Here is a 19,117-nt window from a genome sequence, read left to right as displayed (position 1 = left end):
GATCTTCAATCTTTGTAAGCCTCGTGAATGATAGCCTAAAACTTCAGTTCAAATTTCAATTCGTTGTTGCTGTTTATCAGCTGGATTTTTGTCCTGCGGGATGTGAATGGGGGGCCTGTCCCCTAATAGACTGAGGTTAGGGTCAGAAGGTGTTTGCTCATGACTCAGAAGCTGCTGGATTAAATGAAGTCTTTAGTCGGGAAAGTATTTCTCAAAAACCACCCCACCACTTCGAAGCCCCGTTCCCCAGCCTAAGGGTGATGGTAATCCAGCTGTCCCTCCGCTTGGAAGGAAGACAGAGCCATTTTCCCTGTTCCTTGTGGAGTCCCAGAACACACTGAGCAGGGAGCATCCCTTCGGGAATGCTTATTAAGGGATGTCGTGCTGGGGTTGGACCGCGAGCGAATTCATACAGATGGGGGAATGAGTGGCAAGAAGCATTTTGGGAATAGCACTCTTCAGATGGAAATGAGGTTTTGAAGGGAGCGAGGGCATTTCCCACGCAGACCCCTCTGTGGCAAAGATAAAGAAGACTCACTGAAGACACTTAATGGATCTCTTCCTTGGTTTGGCAAGGGATCACGTTGCCCCCCGCCCCTAGCCTTCAAAGGTGCCTGACACTCTATCAATGTCATCTTAGGGCGAGCCCATCAATTTAAAAGGCGGATGTAGAGGAAATAACCACTCATCAGAATTAGGCGTGAGTTGTTACACAGTGTGAGCGATCCGGTAAATACGTCCAAGAAATGTGGAAATGAAACGCCTTGCTGTGTCGCATCCGTTTCGTGTGATTTCTCCTACTTTGCTGACCTACCGTCCCGGACAGATTATATGGTGCAAAACAGTGGAAACTGTGTCATGTCACCCTGCATCTAAATTGCGATTCTCTCATCATCCTGGTGAAGCTTGATGCTCGTGTCTATAAATTTATTGTACTTTGATTTAAGCTCACTCTGTAAATTGAAGCTTCACGTTGCTCTGCTTTGCTGCTCGGGGCCGGACCGTTTGACTCCCTGACGTACACACGGGACGACCGGGAACTAGAAATAGGAAGGGAAACTCGGTTTTGTCAGGTTAGCATTTTGGAGAGAGATCTGTGTATGTGAAGTAGACGGTGAGTTCAAATCTGGACTAACGGGAGGTTTCCAACTGACTTGTCTGGATAAGAAAAATCCGTCACATTTGGAGTGAGTTTTAACGTGAGCTGGGAACAGGTTCTGTATCTTCTTGCACCGTCCCTCCAATGCGAAATTCAGATTCTTCTCTCCCTCCTTGAAGGAAGAACGTTGCATCTCCCGAAGGAACGAAAGCTGGGTGGCCTCGAGTGTTTACTCAGTCATTCTCTCGTTCGCTCTTAACTAGTTTGTGCCACAAACTTGGCCGGGCACCGAGGCTATTCACGTGGCTGGGACAGACATCGTTTTTCCTTCCCTGGACTCTTTTTTTGTCTACTTGGCATTCTGAAATACAGTACTTCCTGGGGCGCCTTGGGGTTAAGCCTCTGACTTTGGCTCAGGTCGTGACCTCACGGTTCACAAGTTCAAGCCCTGCATCGGGCTCTGTGCTGACAACTGGAGCCTGCTTCAGATTCTGTGTCTCTCTCCCTGTCTCTGCCCCTCCCCTGCTCGCACTCTGTCTCTGTCTCTGTCTCTCTCTCGGTCAAAAATAAATAAAAACATTAAAAACAATTTTTAAATAATAAAATTCAGTACTTCCCATTCATATTTCTGCTGCTTAAAAATGAATTTCTCAAATTCCAGTGTATTATTCAATACGACGTATCTCAGTGCGGAAAACGCTCTCACTCTGTCCAGCCAATGATCGACACTTTAGCGCTCCTGCTTTCTTAGCAGTTTGAGAGGTTGGAACGTCACTGACATTGTCACAGGACAGTGTCACAGAGGGTGACAGTGAGCATGAGCGTTGTGTTAGGCAAATAACAGGCACGTTCGTGACAACTAACACCACGCTATGGTCATGCCTGCCAGTGGGTATTCTCATGGAAATATATTCATCAGAAATCAGACATCACATAGCCATTGAGAATCTCCTGTGTTTCGCTTTGAAGTATGTAATGCAGTAAAACGTTATCCCCGGTCTCAGGCTTTCCAGGAGAAAAAAAAAAAGAAGGAGGTTGGCTTTATGAAGAACTTTCCGAGCCTGTGTTTTCAGTTGAACAGTGTGCTGGGTATACAGTAGGTGACGACTCTGTTGCCCCTGTGTCTGCCGAGGAAGGAGAGGGGTGGAAGCCGATGAATTATTCAGGACCAGGTAGTCTCCCTTGGCATCTCCTATGACACACGCCTTTTCAATTCAAGACCTTTATGCAAAGGGCTTGGTCAAGTGGGTTTATGATCCAGATGAGTCTTTTTCTATGTATAGTCTAGATGTTTTTCTATCTATAAATTAAGGAAATATGTGGAAAAGTGAATTAATATTTCATGTAGTCTCTATTTCATATATGACACTGCCCTAACCTTTACAGTAAGGTATGCTTTGTGGTTATCTCCCTGTTGGAAGCTTCTGATTTTTTTATGCAACAGAAAGAAAGATTTTGTGATTCAAGTGAATGAGCATCAATTAGCCCTGTCACCTTGTTGGATGATTTGGAAAGAGTCTTTTAGCTATTAGTAGGCTATTAGCATAACAGACATTAAAATGATTAAAATATCAGTGATTACCTCAATCCCTAGGGCTATAAAAAGGTTCTTTTACAAAGTGCATAATATAAAAGAAGCAGGTAGTTCATTTGAGGGGATCCATCTGCCTTTGTTCCCGAAGATTCTCTTCGCTCCTCCTGGAAACCGTAACGTGATGAGGGCCACATCACTATTCTTTGATAGTTTTCTAAAGGAGATGGCCAAACACTTCGGAAAGAGCACTGAGCTAGGAGTCCGGGTTCCTGTTATGAACCTGTCCCTGATCCGTTGTAGCCGTCCCACCATGTGTGAGCCTTCGTCTAAAGATGGGAGATTTCCTTTGTACTACTCCCGACATTTTTGTGAAATTGAAAGGCTGTGGCGTGTGTAGGAAACTTGGGAAGTTTTCTGCAGGCGGTGGGTTGGAAGTCCAGGGTCGCGTTGCCATATGTTGTAAGGCTTTCTGGTAGATTATTGGGTTCAGTTAAAGGTTCTCTGTGATGCAGCCAAGAAAAATAAAACCAAAAGGCAATCTCAGAGTTCAGTAAATGCAAGTTACAATTATGTGATTAAGCCGTGGCTGGCGGTCCATGGTTTACCAGGTGCAGGTCCCGCTGACTTAGCCAACCACCCCTCCCCCCGCTTTTTTTTTTTTTTTTTGGACTATAACTTGTTTCTTTAAGTGTTCTAGGTGTTTGGTTTCATTTCACTACTCTTCAGAAGTATTCTCCCTGTGAATCATCCCTAGAACCCTTCCCCCTTAGTTTTGAAGCGCCATAAACTCACGTGGCCGACTTTCATGAAGATGGAAAGAGTAAAGGAACGGGATCACGATGTATTATTGTTCTCGAAGTGAATGTAGGTACCCCAAAGGAATTGTGCAGCCCTAAAACGTTCTGCAATTCTGATTGTTATATACGCTTTGCGATTCCAAAGTTCTGTAAATCTGTACATTATCCAGAACGAACCTTCATGGACGTTTATGTGCCTTTCGCTGCTTAATCTTAGCTTCTTCACTTTTATAGAAGGAAAAACTAATGGTGTCTGTTTGAAACTAACTTCTTTCTTGGGAGGCCAGCACTTCAGGAAGCTTCCGTACCTCCTAAAATTTAACGTGGGTCCACAGAGACTGGGTTGTCTCCAAGCTACACATTGGCAGCTTTGGGTTTTAAGCCGAGAGCCCAAACTGTGTCTTTCATGGAGAACAGCGTGATTCAGTGAGAGGCTTCCTGCTGGGGACAGGTGGAGAAGACCGTGCCGTGGCCTGGCTGGCCGGAGCCATCCGAGATGGCCCCGACAGTCAGGCTTGAAGGTGGAGGCGATCCCGGCCAGTGCCGGTTCTGCAGATGACCGGTGACGCACGGAGTGTTATTCCAGGAAACGGGGGGTGGCATTTGAAAGGAGTCGGTTTGCGTGAGTGGGTGCCAGCTTGGGGGCCTTGCGGGGTGTGTGGGAAGTTAGGGTGCACAAGGGCAGTGCCTGGCAGTGCAGGTGACCCCGAGTGGGTGCCACCCCTGTGCCGGCCATGCCCAGAAGCCGGGTAGTGGCTGTTGATCCCAAATCCTGCTGGTAGGAAACCGCTTCAGGGGGCAGGAAGCAGGGAGAGCGCTAATGGGGGTGGAGAGAAGGAAGTCAGCGGGCGTCCCTTGCCCCGGAATAAGCCATCCCCGGAAGTCACCGCCATGCCAGGTTGAGAAGGACAAGTAGCGTTTTTCAGAGGGAAGCAGTAAAATGTGAGATCCTCTGAGGGCTCCAGGAATGGAACCGCTTGTCACCTTTACGGTTTTGTAGTATCGCATTTTCAACGAGCACGGTTTTTATGGCCACTTTGGTCTAAAGAACGTTTTGCCTTCCGGGGTATACTACAGAGCAATATTAGAAGCGGAGAAAAGTTACTGGCTCGACAAACAGTGTCAAAAATTATATTTATTTTTGACCCTGAAGCGGAGCGCGTGTTGATCTCTACCCGGCATGTTAATTAGAAGCAGAATCAGGTGACGTGTACATTTGTAAGTGACTGAACGAGGAAATCAGCCTTCTCTAACATCTTCGAGTGCCTTCTTTTTCACGAGCAGACTGTGAAAAGCGTGCCAGGAGCTAGAAATGCACTTCACATCCGTGGACTTGATTTGGTGCGTGTCAAAAGTGCGCCGAAGGCATTTATCGGAGGGCTCCAAATGTATGCCCTCATGCAGGAAAGCTCAAGATCTGTCTTTGGTTAAATTAAAAAAAAAAAAAAAAAAACTTATGCACAAGACTAACGGCTCACTTTTTGGGGAATGTCTGTTTTGTGCGAGGTCTTTTCGCCTTTGGTCGGTTTGGGTCTCCGGCGGTCTTTTCTTAATGGCTAGAAATACTTGCTGTGTGCCCCTTCATGGCAGCACCAGGCTTGATGCTCTAGAGGAGCGGGGATGTCTCGCGTGGTTCCCCACGCTGTCTCCCCACGGAGGCAAAAGGAACGCGTGCAGGGACAGGTGCAGGTGTGGATGACGTTCCGTATTCCCTGCAGCAGCAGCTGTAGCCAACTGGCAATTCTTAATCGAGCCCTCTTCCCACGTCCCTAAAAATTGGTTGAATTTTCTATACATGTCCTTCCAGACATTCCTTTTATTTTATTTTATTTTTTTAACGTTTATTATTTTTGAGAGAGAGAGACAGAGTGAGAGTGGGGGAGGGGCAGAGAGAGAGGGAGACACAGAATCCAAAGCAGGCTCCAGGCTCCTGGCTGTCAGCACAAAGCCCGATGTGGGGCCCAAACTCACAAACTGTGAGATCATGACCCGATCCGAAGTCGGACGCTCAACCAACCGAACCACCCAGGTGCCCCCAGACATTTCTTTTATATAGACAGCAGAACTGCATTGGACTAGGTCTGATAATATGGTAAAATTAGCGGTATTTACTTGCTGTCTTACTCTCAGAAGTGAACAAAGCAGACACCTAGGGTTTTATAAGAGCAGTTGCTGGAAAAATGTCACATACTAACAGAATCAGTTTCGATTTTCAAACAAAGCTATTTGTTTAAGTACGTGATTTGTATTCGGGCAAAAGTATGCCAGTTTTTAGCATCCAAAAGATCATTTACATACGACTTCATGCAAGAGGCTGGAAGTGAAATAACTCCTCCCCGAATCTCCCCTCCACCACATGGGTTTGCACACGCTTGTGTCAGCACTCTCTAAAATATTAGTCATGAGCATGCATTTGTGTAATGTTTTCGCTCAGAGATTCGAGCTAAGTTACAACGTCTTATTAAAGACTACAGTCTATGAGGGCGAATTAAATATTCCACACTCCTCAGCCATCTGTCTTCTGTTTGCTGCTTCTTCCTTTTAAGTCAGCCCAGGAAACTTGGAACCCAAACAAGGCGCTGGAAATACATGTTGCCCTTTGGTCCACAAGACTCAAACTTCCATGTTCCTTTCATTCAGATCTAACTCCAGGACCTTTAACTTGGGTAGGTCTCCCTCCTTTTAGGATTCACAACTGCACCCTTTGACATCCCTGAATATCAAGTCACTTGCTTAGAGCACCAGATAGGGCGGAAGACAAGAGTAGGTTTTCTTGATGTTTTGGTATGACCATAATATCCCACCCTTATGATTTCTACTTACGTTGTTGGTCGTATGGATGAATCACTAGTCAAGGGGATGTGTCCTCTGGTTAAGTAGAAAAACACTTGGAAAGTGCCATCCATGACAATCCACTGTAAAGCTGGACTTATTGTCCTTGACCAGTAATTTAACTAATACATTCAGTAAATCCAGAGTAATTTAAACTTGCCCAGGTAAGAGGTGAATCTTGCTTTGGGAGAAGGAGAGTTAGGATAACATATGAAGTGAAGTTTACTAAAGCGGGCATTAAGTGTCTCTTTCCAATGGCTTGTCCAGTCTGCTTCTCTCCTCAGAGGGTAGTGCCACCATCCACGTGGTTTCCCTAGCCAAAAAGCAGGCCACTGTTTTTGATCCCTACCTGTCTCTTCCTCCCAGGCTCCAAGTACTGTTGATTTGATGGGTGAGAAGTAACTTGCATCCAGTTGTGCTGTTGAGAAAAATAAAGCCGTTCTGTGCCCCAGTCCTTTATGTGAGGCCGGCCCCCCTCTCCAACCTCCTGCCCCCCGCCCCCCGCCACCCTAGGAATTCAGGATCTTCTCTGTAACCCAAGGGTTTGTAGTTCCATAAGGATGTCTGGGGGAAAAAATAATAATAATTATATATATATATATATATATATATATATATATAGAGAGAGAGAGAGAGAGAGAGAGAGAGAGAGAGATAGAGGTATGATGGACATAACCAAGCTGTGTACATCTAACACATATAGCTCAGAGAGTTTGGAGATAAGTAGACACCCATGAAACCATCATCATAATCAACACCATGAACATACCCATCGCCTCCTAAAGTTTCTTCCCATCCCACCTATGTATGTATGCACGTATACGTCTCTTGACATGGACCTTTCTTCACTCACTGCACTGAGCACTCTGTGGACCTTTTAATCTGATTTTATGTATCTTTTAGTTCTGGAGATTTTCTTATATTGTTTCTTAATAATTTCCTCTCCACCCTTCTCTCTCTCTCTCTTTTATCTTTCTGGTACTTCTGTTAGGTAGACATTATTAGACTTTTTGGAATGAACTTTAATTTTCATATGCTCACCCTCCAGTAACGTTTTGGGAGAGCTCCTCAGTTTCCCTTACAGCTGTCTTAGTGGACTTTTTTATTTTGAATTTTAGCTGTCATGTTTTTAAATTTCAAAAGTTCCTCCTTCTTGAAGGATATGGTTGGTCAGTGAGCCTCACACAGGGTGATTGGGTGGCTTATATCTAATTTACATCTCATTGTCTTTTCTCTAGAGGGAGATCCTCATCCGCCTTGGTGGGGTGATCAGCATTATGAAGCTGGGTTTGGAGTAAGAAGAAATGACTGTAGGTCTCATTTTCCAGTGAGACTTTCACTTAACCTTTTGTTTTCGGCCGTGCTTTTCCTCTGTGTCTGGATCCCGTCAGGTGGCGGTCCCTCGAGCATTGTTCCTGCCCCCTAGAGGCAGGGGTGGTAATCGCCTGAATGGACCCAAGCCGCCCAGTGTCAAACTTTTCTTTTGTGTACTCTTCTAAATAACCCCCACCTCTTAAGCATTCTCCCTCACTCCTGCCTCCTGTGCTGCCTGATGCTCCCTGTCCCTGCACCTGCTCGGGGTTGTGCGAGGGGAATGGTCTCATCTCTCCTTGTCTCCCTCTGCACACCCTTGGGTTTTGCCTTCCTCTGCTCCGCTAAACCTTTAGCACTGTTCCACTGGCCTTTCGTCTTTGATTGCTGAAGTTTACAGTTTCAGTTGTCTCAATTTTTGTAGATGGTCAAGTTTGTGTCTGTTTCCTGTTCTCTTTGTTGTTGCATAATGATTTGGACAAGAGGCTGAAACGTTCTTCTACCATCCTGAGAATAGAAGTCTCCTGTTTAAAGAACCATGTTACCCTAGTAGGTTTCTCAAGGGGTGAATATTACCAAGTTTTTATGTTGACTCTGGAATGTCTGGGGAGAGGCACCAGCGCTCAGATTTGAAACCTACCCAGGCTTCCCGTGTCCTTGCCAAACGGTGCCAGTTGGTTTCACGGGCCAACTTTGTGAAGTTAATAGTACTGTGTGCGCTATGTAATTAGTGAGAAACTTGAGAGATGTCTCACTTAAATCATATTTTGAGGCTAACAGGTTCCTGGCTGGTCATTTGAGCACACGAGAGAGCATTCCAGGAGACGACGTTCTGGAAGCTGTAGCGCTAGTTTGAGAGAGTGACTGTGGTAACTCAGACCCACACTGTGACGGGATGGGCACTCGGGTTTCCCCTGGACTGTGACAGCTTTTACTAATTTTATTTTCCACTGTTCTCAGACTCCATAGAAGAAGTGACATGCGACTAATTCCTGGTTATATAACTGTACTTCTCTTGAACCTGTTCAGATGGTATAGGAGGCATTTTTTATCTGTTAAAGTTTGTTTATTGCCTGTGTTCACTGTGCACGATGTCACGTGTGCAAATTGGTTAAAGATACGTTCGAGACTAAGAAGTTTGTGAAAGACGTAGAGAGGGTATATGCATGAAATGCCTACAGCCGTATCTGCCAATAAGCCAGAGCCACCAGCGTGATACCGGATCCTACTGGTTCATACTGGAGCATAAACAGAGGCACCAGAAGCCAGGGATACTCCTTAGGGTGCGTGGCTCTCCTCCCGTCTCTGCAAGCCGCAGGGCAGCCGTGCTGATGGCTCGGCGCCCAGCCTCCCTCCCTACTCATCCGCTCTTCTCGGCCCCACAGAGGGTGTTCGGAGCTCTGCCGGATCCCCATGGTGGAGTACAAACTGGACAGTGAAGGCACCCCCTGCGAGTACAAAACGCCCTTCCGGAGGAACACCACGTGGCACCGCGTGCCCACGCCCGCCCTGCAGCCGCTGTCCAGGGCGTCCCCGGTGCCCGGCACGCCCGACCGCCTGCAGTGCCAGCAGCTGCTACAGCAGGCCCAGGCTGCCATTCCCCGGAGCACCTCCTTCGACCGGAAGCTGCCGGACGGCACGAGGTAATGCCGATGCCCTTTCCCCAGGGACGGCACTTATCAAACCCTGGGGCTGGAACTTGATGTTACAGGGAGGCACTTCGGCTTTGGCTCGATGGGTTCTGGGTTGGCCTGTTCTGAACAAGCAGGCCAGGCAGGCGGCAGGGCGGGCCCCGGATGGGGGTGGTGCCTGGGATCTGTCCCCGCCCCTCGCCCAGCCCTGGTGCCGGTGGTACGCAGGTTCTGTTCCGGATGCGTCCACCAGGGCGGCGACTTTCTCTCCGTCCTGGTCCTCCTGGTCACCTTGCTCCCTAAAACCTTCCGAGGCACGATAACTGAGAAGGCATTCCCAGGAGCCTCTAGATGAGCGCAGGCAGTTTTAAGTATAAGTAAAACTGCAAACTCGGGGACTGAATCCCATCTTCCTAATGTACTATTTTAAGTGTAGTATTTTAAGAGGTCCCAAGGTCCTTAGCACATCTTCTCTTTGTTCCTCTTATTTTAAGCAAGTTGAGTTAAACTTCAAGTTAATTTTTCAATGACAGAATGCGCTTGTCTAAAAGTTGGCATTAGAAGCTGGTGAGAATTTTTAGGTGCATAATTCGCGTTAGGTAGTTTTAAGGGAACAAAATGGTAAATTTGGCTTTTTGTGGTTAAAGCAGTTGATTTCTCCTGCTTTAGTTTTCGTTTTCTCGTAACTTACGGGCCATGGAGAGGCCGTAGTTTGTGCAGAGTGGCTGGTGGGGCTCTGGTATCTATTAGAGCGCTGGAAACAAGGATGCTGAGCCGGGCTGCTCACCCTCTCCCCACTCCGATTTCCTCATCTGAAAAATAAACCTAGTAATAAGAGAGGACCTCTTCAGGGCATTATGAGGATTGAATCAGTCAATACGTGCAAACCGCTTAGAACCATTCCTGGCACATAGTAAGCCTATACAGGTATTAATGACAATTAGATTAAAACATGAGGTCTTTCTCCAGTTTATTCTTTATAGGTTGAATGCAGGAACGATGTGCCTTTAATTTGGCATTAAATTATCTTGGCTCTGGGCCTCCTCGCTCGGATGTCTGCTGAGTTTATAAACTCGCCATATTCAAAGAAGTGCACGTGGGTAGCCCAGGTAAAAGGGCAGCATGTGGGAGGGACGGGGTCTCCAGAGCCTCCCTTTTTAATGCAGAATGTAGCAAATTATAGGGAAAAAACCTGGAGAGTTCTAGCAACAAAACGGAAACCTGGCAAGCACATCTTTATCAAGTGAGTTCTCAAAGGTCATACTTATTTTTGTGTATCTGAAATAAATAGGATTGCATTCAACAGATGTATGAAAATAAACGGTTTTGACCAATTTAGGGTTTTCCCTCCGCATAGATTGCAAATATAGGACCCCAACGTGCCTTGCATGAAGCTTTACAGAACAGGTGGTAGTAATGTTTTCAAAATTCTGTATTCTTGGGGGTTCGTGTGCTGTCCTTCCATATTTCACCTGAATCATTCTCTGCACTTTAAGCCTTCAGATGGTGAAGGCTTATTCCTGCCACATCTCCTTCCTGTGATAAATGGCCACCTAATGTCTCTGGCCCCCCCCCCCCCATTCCTGGTGTATTTGCCCGTGGTTTATTCTGTTTCACGCTGCGATGCGAATTTCTTCCTTTTCTCTGTCATCGTAAGATGAGTTTATTTGTAAAACAAACTGGGCCCGGTTGCCACGTTGGCCGCTGTGCAGGCTCCTTGGTGCCCCGTTAATAATTCTAGTTCCTGTTCCAGAAGTTCGCCCAGCAACCAGTCCTCCTCCAGCGACCCTGGGCCTGGTGGCAGCGGACCCTGGAGACCTCAGGCGACATATGACGGGTACTGCTCAGTCTTACCTCCTTGCTGGCCTCTGGGCGGGACCTGGTCAGTAACTCACTGAAGCGTGTACTGAGTGCCTGCTGTACGTGAGGCCACTTGGGGGGGTATAAAAAAGCCAGGCAGGCTTGTCATAAGTCACTCGTCCAGGCCAAGCAGCTCGTCATGTCTATGTACGCTGAGCTCATTCATCCATATTCTGAGCCTGTGTGTTTTTTCGTCTTAATAAGGAAAGTCTTTTTGAAAATGAAGGGTTAGGGGACTCTCTAGGCAGTGGCCCTCGGGAGTTTTCCCCTCACTTAAGTTGCTGACGAGGAGCAAATTCACAGCCTCTCTTGGAAGTGCTTTTTCTCTGAAGCGCAGCCCGACATCAGAGAAGGCAGGTAGAGCGCTTGGCCGTCTTTTCCTGCCTCCTGTTTGAGAACAGCGGGGTGGGGGTGGGGGGGTGCTCATACACGCAGCTGAGGACCGTCCCCGGTCCGTGTGTGTGTGTGTGTGTGTGTGTGTGTGTGTGTGTGTGGTGTCCAAGAGCCGGCAGGTCAGGTCGAGCCCAAGGATGCCCGAGGTCTGCTGAACTGACAGATACAGAAACCCAGGAGAAACATCCAGCAAAGTCAGGGACGAAAAGGGTGAGGGTGGTGTTCCTGACAGCATCTTTTGCACGTACTGTTTGTTTTATTTATTTTATTTTTTTAATGTTTATTTTTGAGAGAGAGAGAGAGAGAGAGACAGAATGCAAGTGGGTTAGGGGCAGAGAGAGAGGGAGGCACAGAATCCGAAGCAGGCTCCAGGCTCTGAGCTGTCAGCACAGAGCCTGACACGGGGCTCGAACCCACGAGCCGTGAGATCACGACCTGAGCCGACGTCGGGCGCTCGACCGACTGAGCCACCCAGGCGCCCCATGCCACGTACTGTTTTGCAGTTGAGTCTGGAGAGGAGAGAACCGCCAGGGCAGAGAAGGGTCGAGAAGGGTCTTGCTGGGGGAACAGCAACTTCGTTACTGCTCTCACAGAAGCAGAGGGAAATGTCTCTCCCTGGATCCCTTTGGTTTAGGCTTAGCAGTCGATGTTTGTAACCAGATTCTGTAAGTAAGAATCGTTTTGTAACAGGAAGAAGTTTCCCGTCCTTCATTTCTTTTGTAGAATTATGTTGCCCTCTTTGGGGTTTTCATACCACAGAGTCCAGAGATGTAGTCTAGAGTGAAACAGTCTTACTTTCTTGTCCTTAAAAACATTAATATAAAGAAGTATCGGTTCCATGTATTCTCAGCAGGAAGGAAAGCGGAACAAAACGAAACAGAAGCAGTGAGCTCCTCCTTGGCTTACTGGGGACAGGTTTTCTGACCCTGGCCAGCCCTCCCACCTCCTGGCATGGGCAGCCCTTTCGTGTCTGTAAATGGCTGTCATCCAGGCGCCTCTGTTGAGCCGGCAGTGACACCACAGGGTCCCCGATTACAGCCGCTTGAAGCACTCCTGGCAGGGCCGGGCCGGCACACGACTTCTGCCGAGGGCTCCCCCCGCGCCCCCATTCCGGAGCAGCACCCCCAGGGGATGTGTCCGCGGATGCCCGGCCGGCCGGCCACTCAGCTCTGTGGTCTTTGCAGGTGCCAGTCTCCCCTGCTGCTCGAGCACCAGGGCGCGGGCCCTTTGGAGTGTGAAGGAGCCAGGGAGCGGGAGGAGGTGCTGGAAGGAAGCAGGCATCTGGGTAAATGAGAAAGCCGGCTGGTAAACTGGCCTTCCTCCGTGCTCTTCAACCCCCTTCCCTCCTTCCTCCTGTCGCTTGTTTACTTGTTCGTTCGTCCGTTGGCTCCGCCCACTGGGTGAGCACTGTCGTGGGAGCAAGCCCGTGTGGTCGGAGGGGTCTTCCGACGCCACGGGGCACCTCGTCCTGGGTGGTTGTGCTTGTGGTGCCTGTGGCAACGGAACATTGACCTTCTGGTGGTGGTCCCGCCCACCCTGGGGGTGTATGCGTTGGGGAGACCAGAAGGGTCTAGAAACACAGTCCCGCTCGTTGTCTCCACACCATTCTGTTCGGCTTCTGTGTGGCTTTGCTGTCTCGTTAACACTAAAAACCAGATATTCTCCTCTTCTTCTCTCTTTATGCGATAGAAACCAAATGGCATGGCCCATCCTCCAAAGTCCTGAGTTCCTATAAGGAAAGAGCCCTGCAGAAAGATTCAAGTTGCAAAGACTCCCCCAACAAGCTTTCCCACGTAAGTCCTTCGTCCGTAAACGCCCCTCTCACGTGGCCGGCCTCATGCATCTCCGCACACGTCGCGTGAGAATCCGGGGACTCGGTCGCAGGTCGTCTACCTCCCAGGTCTCTTGGAGGCGAGGTGAAGACAAATCTATACATAAGTTACATTTTCTTTTCCCTCGTTGATTTCTAAAGAACCTCAGAGAAAGGCCACACGGGAAAGTACTGGCAAAGCCAAGACTATGTCCTCCAGCCTTCCGATCCGTGACATCCGGCATCGCGGTTACTAAACCACAGTCCTGTTTTTATGGTCAACGGTTTACGCCCTTGTGGGCGGTGCCAGAAAGTGCAAAGCAGCATACCCTGCCCATAGCTGGCCGCGTAATGATTCACGGTACTACTCGTGGCCACTGACTAGCGGTCAGCAGCGAGGACTGACAGGTAGTGCTCCAGAGCGCCCGGCATGGGCTCCCGGGCATTGGCACATGCTGTTCCATGCATTAGCACATGCCGTTCCATTCAGGCGGCCGTAGCTCAGTGAGGCAGAACTTCCTGTCACATGCGAAAACGTGACCTGTTGGCCATTGGCCAAAAAAAGCCAACATTTGAAACTAGCTTAGTTTTGAGAGCTCGCAGGTGAAGAAATTTTATCATTTCCTGACCTGAGCTGCTTTCTCCCTCTTTGTTCAGGAGTCACTGGTGAGCTCTACAGCCGAGTGCCCGGGGAACCCATGGGACCGTCCTTCCCTTAGCGATGTCAGGGCCTTGTCTTGAGCCAGCCTCACAGTAGCCGTTGAATTCCACCTTGACAAATCTCTGACGGTGGTGTAAGACCCCTTTAGGAAGGCAGGGGTAGGAGTAGACGTGAGAACGGCAGTGTGCGCTAAAAAGGTCAGGGGGGTGTGCTTAAGGATCTGACGGGCGGCAGGAAGGAGAAAAGGCCAAACCACTTTAAGGTAGATCAGGGCATGACTTGGCCGCCAAACCACTTTAAGGTAGATCAGGACATGACTTGGCCTCATGATCCCAGCCCTTGGCTCCCGCTTCAGGCCTTGTCCGTTTTCCCAGGCTCTGAAGAGAAGCCAGTCGGTATGATTCCCTGAGTCAGATGCTCTCTTTGCCTTGTGTCTTGCAGAGACTGCAAGGAGAGCCCCTTCTCATTAGCACCGGGGGCATACGGTGACTCCGGCTCCCTCAGAGAAGTCACTTGTATTAGATTGCTCTTCGCGGTGGCAGCGTGTGGCCGTGCATTATCTCACTGGGCCCGCGCATTAATCATCGGAGCTCAGTATTGTGAGCACAGGGAGGGGCTAGGTGACTGGACACCATCCCACCGCTGTGATTCAAACCCGGGTCTTGTGCCCGAACCCGGGGCTGGCACTGCAATTTGTCACAGGAGAGCTTTCTTGGTAAAAGACTGCTCCCCTCTTTGTGCTAATTTGCCATGCGCCTCCCCGGTTTGTGTAACGTTTGTTGATTATTTTCCGGTTGGTGACACCGCGGCAACACTTTCATGCTTCACGCACGAAGAATCGAACAAAGGCTTGAGGAGATTCCCATGTAACTTAAGATGAGTTATGAGCCGGATTAGGAGTCTGGGACTTGTGCATAAAACCAGGAGAGTTTTTAAAAGTGAATTCTAGGGGTGCCTGGGTGGTTCAGTCGGTTAAGCACCCGACTTCGGCTCGGGTCACGATCTCACGGTTCGTGGGTTCAAGCTCCACATCGGGCTCGGTGCTACCAGCCTGGAGCCTGCTTCGGATTCTGTGTCTCCCTTTCTCTCTGCTCCTCCCCTGCTCAGACTCTATCTCTCTCTCTCTCTCAAAAATAAATAACAAAGATTAAAAAAAATTTTTTTTTTAAATAAAAAAAAAAAAGTGAATTCTAAAAAAACAAAAACAAAAACCCATAAAAGTGAGTTCTGCCATTCATCATCTCACGTGGCGGGGCGCGTCAAAAGGGTCCCGGGGGGATCCTCTGGCCTGTAGCTCTGTGAGTCTGGGCGAGAAGAAGTTTCACAAGGAAGCAGAGTCTGGGGTCTGTCTGACGCCCCTCCGTTTCTCTCTCTTCTCCAGATTGGAGACAAAAGTTGCTCCAGTCACTCCAGCAGCAACACGCTGTCCAGCAACACGTCCAGCAACAGCGACGACAAGCACTTTGGGTCCGGGGACCTGATGGACCCGGAGCTGCTGGGGCTCACCTACATCAAAGGGGCCTCCACGGACAGTGGCATCGACACGGCCCCCTGCATGCCGGCCGCCGTCCTGGGCCCCGTGCACCTGGCGGGCGGCAGGGCCGTGATCCACAGCCGCGCCGAACAGTGGGGCGACCCGGCCGACCTCCCGGGGCCTGACGGCGAGGCGGCCAAGATGTACGCGGTGCACGGCTACGCGCCGGCCGGCAGCGCGGCCGACGGCAGCGTGGGCGACCTCAGCGAGATCTCGTCTCACTCCAGGTCAGTGCCCCTGCACCACTGCCCGGCACCGGCGGGGGCCCGCCCGGTCCTGCTGGGGGCGGGGAGGGGCCCCGGGATGGGAAGGGCGTGGTCCGGCCCCCTGCGTGCCCGGCCGTGTGACTTCAGAGGAAGGGCTCACGTCTCAGGTCCGACCGTGAAATGCGCACCCCGGGAAGTCACTCGCGTGGAGGTGTCGCTACCCTTCTCTTTGAATCGGAGAGAAGGCTGCACAGCGCGGTTGCTCGCTCCCGTAGGCACTGACCTCTCTCCCAGTTCGGCTTGTTCCTAAGCTTTTAGGAGAAGCGGTGGCAAGCGAGGCGGCCCTCAGGCTGCAGCGCACGGTAATTCGGGGGGCCGTGCGCAGCTCCCTTAGATGGAGGCCGTGCCCGCTGAGCTGTGTCCCGGAGTCCCCTTTACCGCAAGGGGGGACCCGAGGTCCGAAAGTTCGTTCAGATGATTGGTTCGGTTTTTTAAAACGAAGACTAGCTGCATTTAACAGGATGCTATTCTGAGGTGTAGATGTTTAACACACGGTTACGAGTGGTTTTAAACTCCTATGTGTGTGTGTGTGTGTGTGTGTGCGTGTGTGTGTGAGAGACGTATGTCTGTACATTTCAAAAACCCATCTAGTCTGTGATTTCTGCCTTCAGAGACTAGATGGAGAAATCCATTTGTTCAGAGGTGGCTGTGGACAGACTTTAACCACACCGGCTACCCTCATTTCCCTCTTGCCTGCGAGGCTTCCTAACCCGGCCCCCAGCTACTGTGGGACTTGCCCCCAGAGCCTTTCTCAAGGCCACTGCTGCCCTCCCCCTCCCCCCAGTCTCCCGCCAGACCTTCTCCCTTTGTCACACAGCCACCGCCAGGGGATGGGGACCTCACGGAGTCTCAGCTGGGAGCCACGTTGGACAGCCCCACACACAGTCAGTGGGCACAAACAGGAGTAGCCGTGGTCACGTTCTCAGTGCCAGCGTGCAGAGCATCTCGGCTGTCTCCCCCGGAAGTCGTGGAAAATTCTTTACGTCAAACTTGCGCGTGTGCGCACATACTCACTGCTGCGGTCCCGCATTTATTGTCCTGTGGCTAACACCTTCCTCGGTGTCTTACTTACCGCGTGTGTCACTCAAGGGCGTTTATGTTACAAGTCAAAGAAGACCCCCCCCCCCCAATCGGTTCACACAACAAAGGCAGTATTGTGGCTCATGTAACAGAAAAGTCCAGAACCGTCAAGGTGCTGCTGCAGCTCGCTTGATAACCACCCAAGACTGGACTGCCCCCATCATTAGGCTTGACGTGATAGGCCCCGAAATCATGGTGGGGGGATCCTCTTGGCTGAATTTGGCCGTGTCGCCTGTAGGCCCCCCGAGCTCACGCTCTTTTGTCCACAGGAAGAAAGTGTGGTTCTTGTCTAGTTTCAGCAGAAACTCTCCCCCCCCCACCCCCACCCCCAAGTATCTCCTCACACTCCCTTGGCTTTCACCACCCTGGTAGGGGGCACCATTGTCTGAGGCAGGAGGCGGCTGAGGGGTGGTGAAGACAGCTGCTTCCCCGGAAGAAATCGGGGTATTGTTACAGCAGTAGAAGGGGGCGGATGCCAGGCAGGGGAGTCCTAACTGTCCATCCACCCCATACTCCGTCTTCTTCTACGGAGGCAGATGGAGCGTAGGATGCGGAGATTGTTTTCAAGATAGACATTCTTACCACTGTTTACCAGTTCTCTTTACTAATTTGACTTAAAATATGTTTAGGAATAAATAAATAATATAGGAGTATTAGCAGTGACTTCGGTTACCTGCATTATTCCTATCCTAATTTCAGGGACAGTTGAAAATCGGCCATACTTACAGAAATCATCTCGGGATTCCACCCGCTTCTAATGTCTCGTTCAGAGCTGACGAGACTTGTGACACGGCTGACTTCGCGATACCTTGTTAGACAAATGTAATTGGCATCGCAGATGGAACTGTGTCGTACTATTAAGGAAAATTTCTGTGGAACCTGCTTCTCAGAGCACCTTCATTTGTAAATAGAGGTAGGGATATTTATAGGATTTGAAGGAGATTTTGTTGAATACCCGAACCATCCGTTAATTTAGTGGGTTAGGCTATTAGAAAGTATATGAGAGTGCCAAGATTGAATTTCTGATGGATTTGCCTTTTTTTCTACCTCTTTAAACTGAGTGCGTCCACAGCTGTTGTGGAAATGATATATGTTGAGGGACTAGGAGCCGTTCCCACCTGGCTGGGTTTTTCCCGAGGTCCTTCGCTGACGGTGACTCTGAGGCCACGTTTCAACCTACACTGTAGGCTTTTGCTCAGTAGGAAATTTAGTCAGCAAATTGAATCTCTTGAATACTTCCTCCTGTCTGTCCTCTGACCTGTGCAGAGGAACTAGAGAAAATCAGATTTAAAATATTTTGACGGTTTTAAAATATTCAAAATATTTAAAAATTTTAAATGTTATTTTATGTATATGTGAAATATATATTTTGTTTTTGAATTCTGTGTTAAATACATCAATATTTTGCACTTCCTTATTTATTTTAATGTTTATTTTTGAGAGAGTGAGAGAGAGAGGGAGACACAGAATCCAAAGCAGGCTGCAGGCTCTGAGCCGTCAGCACAGAGCCCGACGCGGGGCTCGAACTCAGAACTGTGAGGTCCTGACCTGAGCCAGTGGGACGCTTAACTGACGGGAGTCACCCAGGTGCCCTGATATTGCACGTTTCGAATATTTAAAATGAGATTTAAAGTCTCTGAGGGTGGAAGGAAAAGGAATTTTGCTCAGTAAGGTCTCTGTCCGATTCTGCAAACCCTAAAGGGCCTGTGTGTCTGTGGTGATGAAATCACCAGCCCCCTACTTTCTCCTCTGGTTCTCTTTGGGCTGGGAGCTGAGGCCCAGTGCCCGGCGGTCTGGGCTACGACTGGGAGCAGCCCACGTAGGAGAAAGAGCAGAATAAACCTGGGCAGGGGCTGACACCAGGGCTGAGCGCCTGGCGAAGATCACAGCCCGGCCCCCATGCCCTCTGTACCCCATCCCGTGTTTTACTTTCTTTTTAGCCCTCACCCAGAGCTGAAATGGTTTGGGCCTATTATGCATCCCCCCGCATAAGAACTTAGCTCTGCCTCCCCTCACTGGAGCGTCCTGTTTGGAGGCCAGAAGGCACTTGGCCTGCCTCGTTCACTTGGTATCCACAGCACCCGCTACACTGCTTTGCACAGGGTAGGCCTTGGAATACATGGGAGACGAGGAGGGCTGGGTAACCCCTTACCGATTGAGTTCATAAACCCACTGGGGATTTCTGCTAGAGAAGTAGGGCGCACCTGCGTTCGGCTGCTCCCAGTTCCCAGTTTCAGGAGGCCCGATCAGTGCGTGGCACGCACTTAATACTCTAGTTCTGCTTTTTTGCACGACCGCCACACCCTCCC

General features: G+C 49.6%; 1 protein-coding gene across 7 annotated transcripts in view; it reads left to right on the top strand.

Annotated features, from left to right (window-relative positions):
- SIPA1L2 (signal induced proliferation associated 1 like 2) overlaps positions 1-19,117 on the top strand; it is a 222,509-nt gene that overhangs the window by 170,290 nt on the left and 33,102 nt on the right. For 6 of the 7 annotated variants that reach the window (XM_053910190.1, XM_019419006.2, XM_019419005.2 and 3 more), the window contains 5 exons: positions 8,959-9,216; positions 10,958-11,041; positions 12,642-12,742; positions 13,147-13,250; positions 15,310-15,689. In XM_053910190.1, the coding sequence (XP_053766165.1) occupies positions 8,959-9,216; positions 10,958-11,041; positions 12,642-12,742; positions 13,147-13,250; positions 15,310-15,689 (927 nt within the window). The remainder of the gene's footprint in view (positions 1-8,958; positions 9,217-10,957; positions 11,042-12,641; positions 12,743-13,146; positions 13,251-15,309; positions 15,690-19,117) is intronic. The other variant, XM_019419003.2, reaches the window with a different exon arrangement.

The sequence above is a fragment of the Panthera pardus genome, unplaced genomic scaffold (assembly GCF_024362965.1).
Source record: "Panthera pardus isolate Hobbes unplaced genomic scaffold, ASM2436296v1 HiC_scaffold_22, whole genome shotgun sequence".
In the NCBI taxonomy this organism is placed as follows: domain Eukaryota; kingdom Metazoa; phylum Chordata; class Mammalia; order Carnivora; family Felidae; genus Panthera; species Panthera pardus.
This window is presented reverse-complemented; position numbering and strand designations above follow the sequence as displayed.